The sequence below is a fragment of the Penaeus monodon genome, chromosome 21 (assembly GCF_015228065.2).
Source record: "Penaeus monodon isolate SGIC_2016 chromosome 21, NSTDA_Pmon_1, whole genome shotgun sequence".
NCBI lineage: Eukaryota > Metazoa > Arthropoda > Malacostraca > Decapoda > Penaeidae > Penaeus > Penaeus monodon.
This window is the reverse complement of record NC_051406.1, coordinates 38503443-38504088: the sequence shown is the minus strand read 5'-3', so window position 1 is coordinate 38504088 and position 646 is coordinate 38503443. Positions and strand designations below refer to the sequence as shown.

General features: G+C 45.2%; 1 protein-coding gene across 1 annotated transcript in view; it reads left to right on the top strand.

The window, feature by feature from the left end:
- Positions 1-601, top strand: part of LOC119586473 (serine protease inhibitor 42Dd-like) — a 9161-nt gene extending 8560 nt beyond the window's left edge. The window contains exon 5 of the mRNA XM_037935210.1: positions 204-601. Coding sequence (XP_037791138.1) covers positions 204-485 — 282 coding nt within the window. The 3' untranslated portion in view covers positions 486-601. The remainder of the gene's footprint in view (positions 1-203) is intronic.
- The last annotated feature ends 45 nt before the right edge of the window (positions 602-646 follow it).

Here is a 646-nt window from a genome sequence, read left to right as displayed (position 1 = left end):
TGTTTATATGTAATCATGCATTCATGTATGAATACTGATATTTGTTGTTTTGTTTTATTTATTTGTGATTCCCATGATTGATCTTTATGTCTCTTCTTCCTTCAATTCCTTAATCAAAATAAGATAGCACATACACAGAGTGCTTAAGATTCCACTCATATTCCGTGGAAGGTATTCATCATTACACGCGCTGTCATTTCCAGGCTCTCATCCGCCTGGGCATCGAGGACCTGTTCACCACAGAGGCCAACATGCGAGGCTTCTTCCCCACGGGCGGCCTGAAGGTGAAGGACGGCGTGCACAAGGTGATGGTCGAGTTCACGGAGGAGGGCGCCGAGACCAGCCCGATCCAGACGAAGGTGTTCGGACTCCTCTCCCACCCACCTCGCCGCGTGCCCTTCATCACCAACCGGCCCTTCCTCTTCCTCGTCCTCGATAACTACACCAATAGCATCCTCTTCCTGGGAGTGTTTAGAAAGCCTTAGTATTAGCATTGGATGGATAGCAATCCTTGGATAGGAAGATAGGTAATCCGTATAATATGTATTTTTATACCAATGTCAGTTTTATTCTCATTTTTGGAATAAACCTTTCAGTGTTAGGTAATGAGTTTCGTTTTAGGGTCTGTGGTGTACACGACTCATGT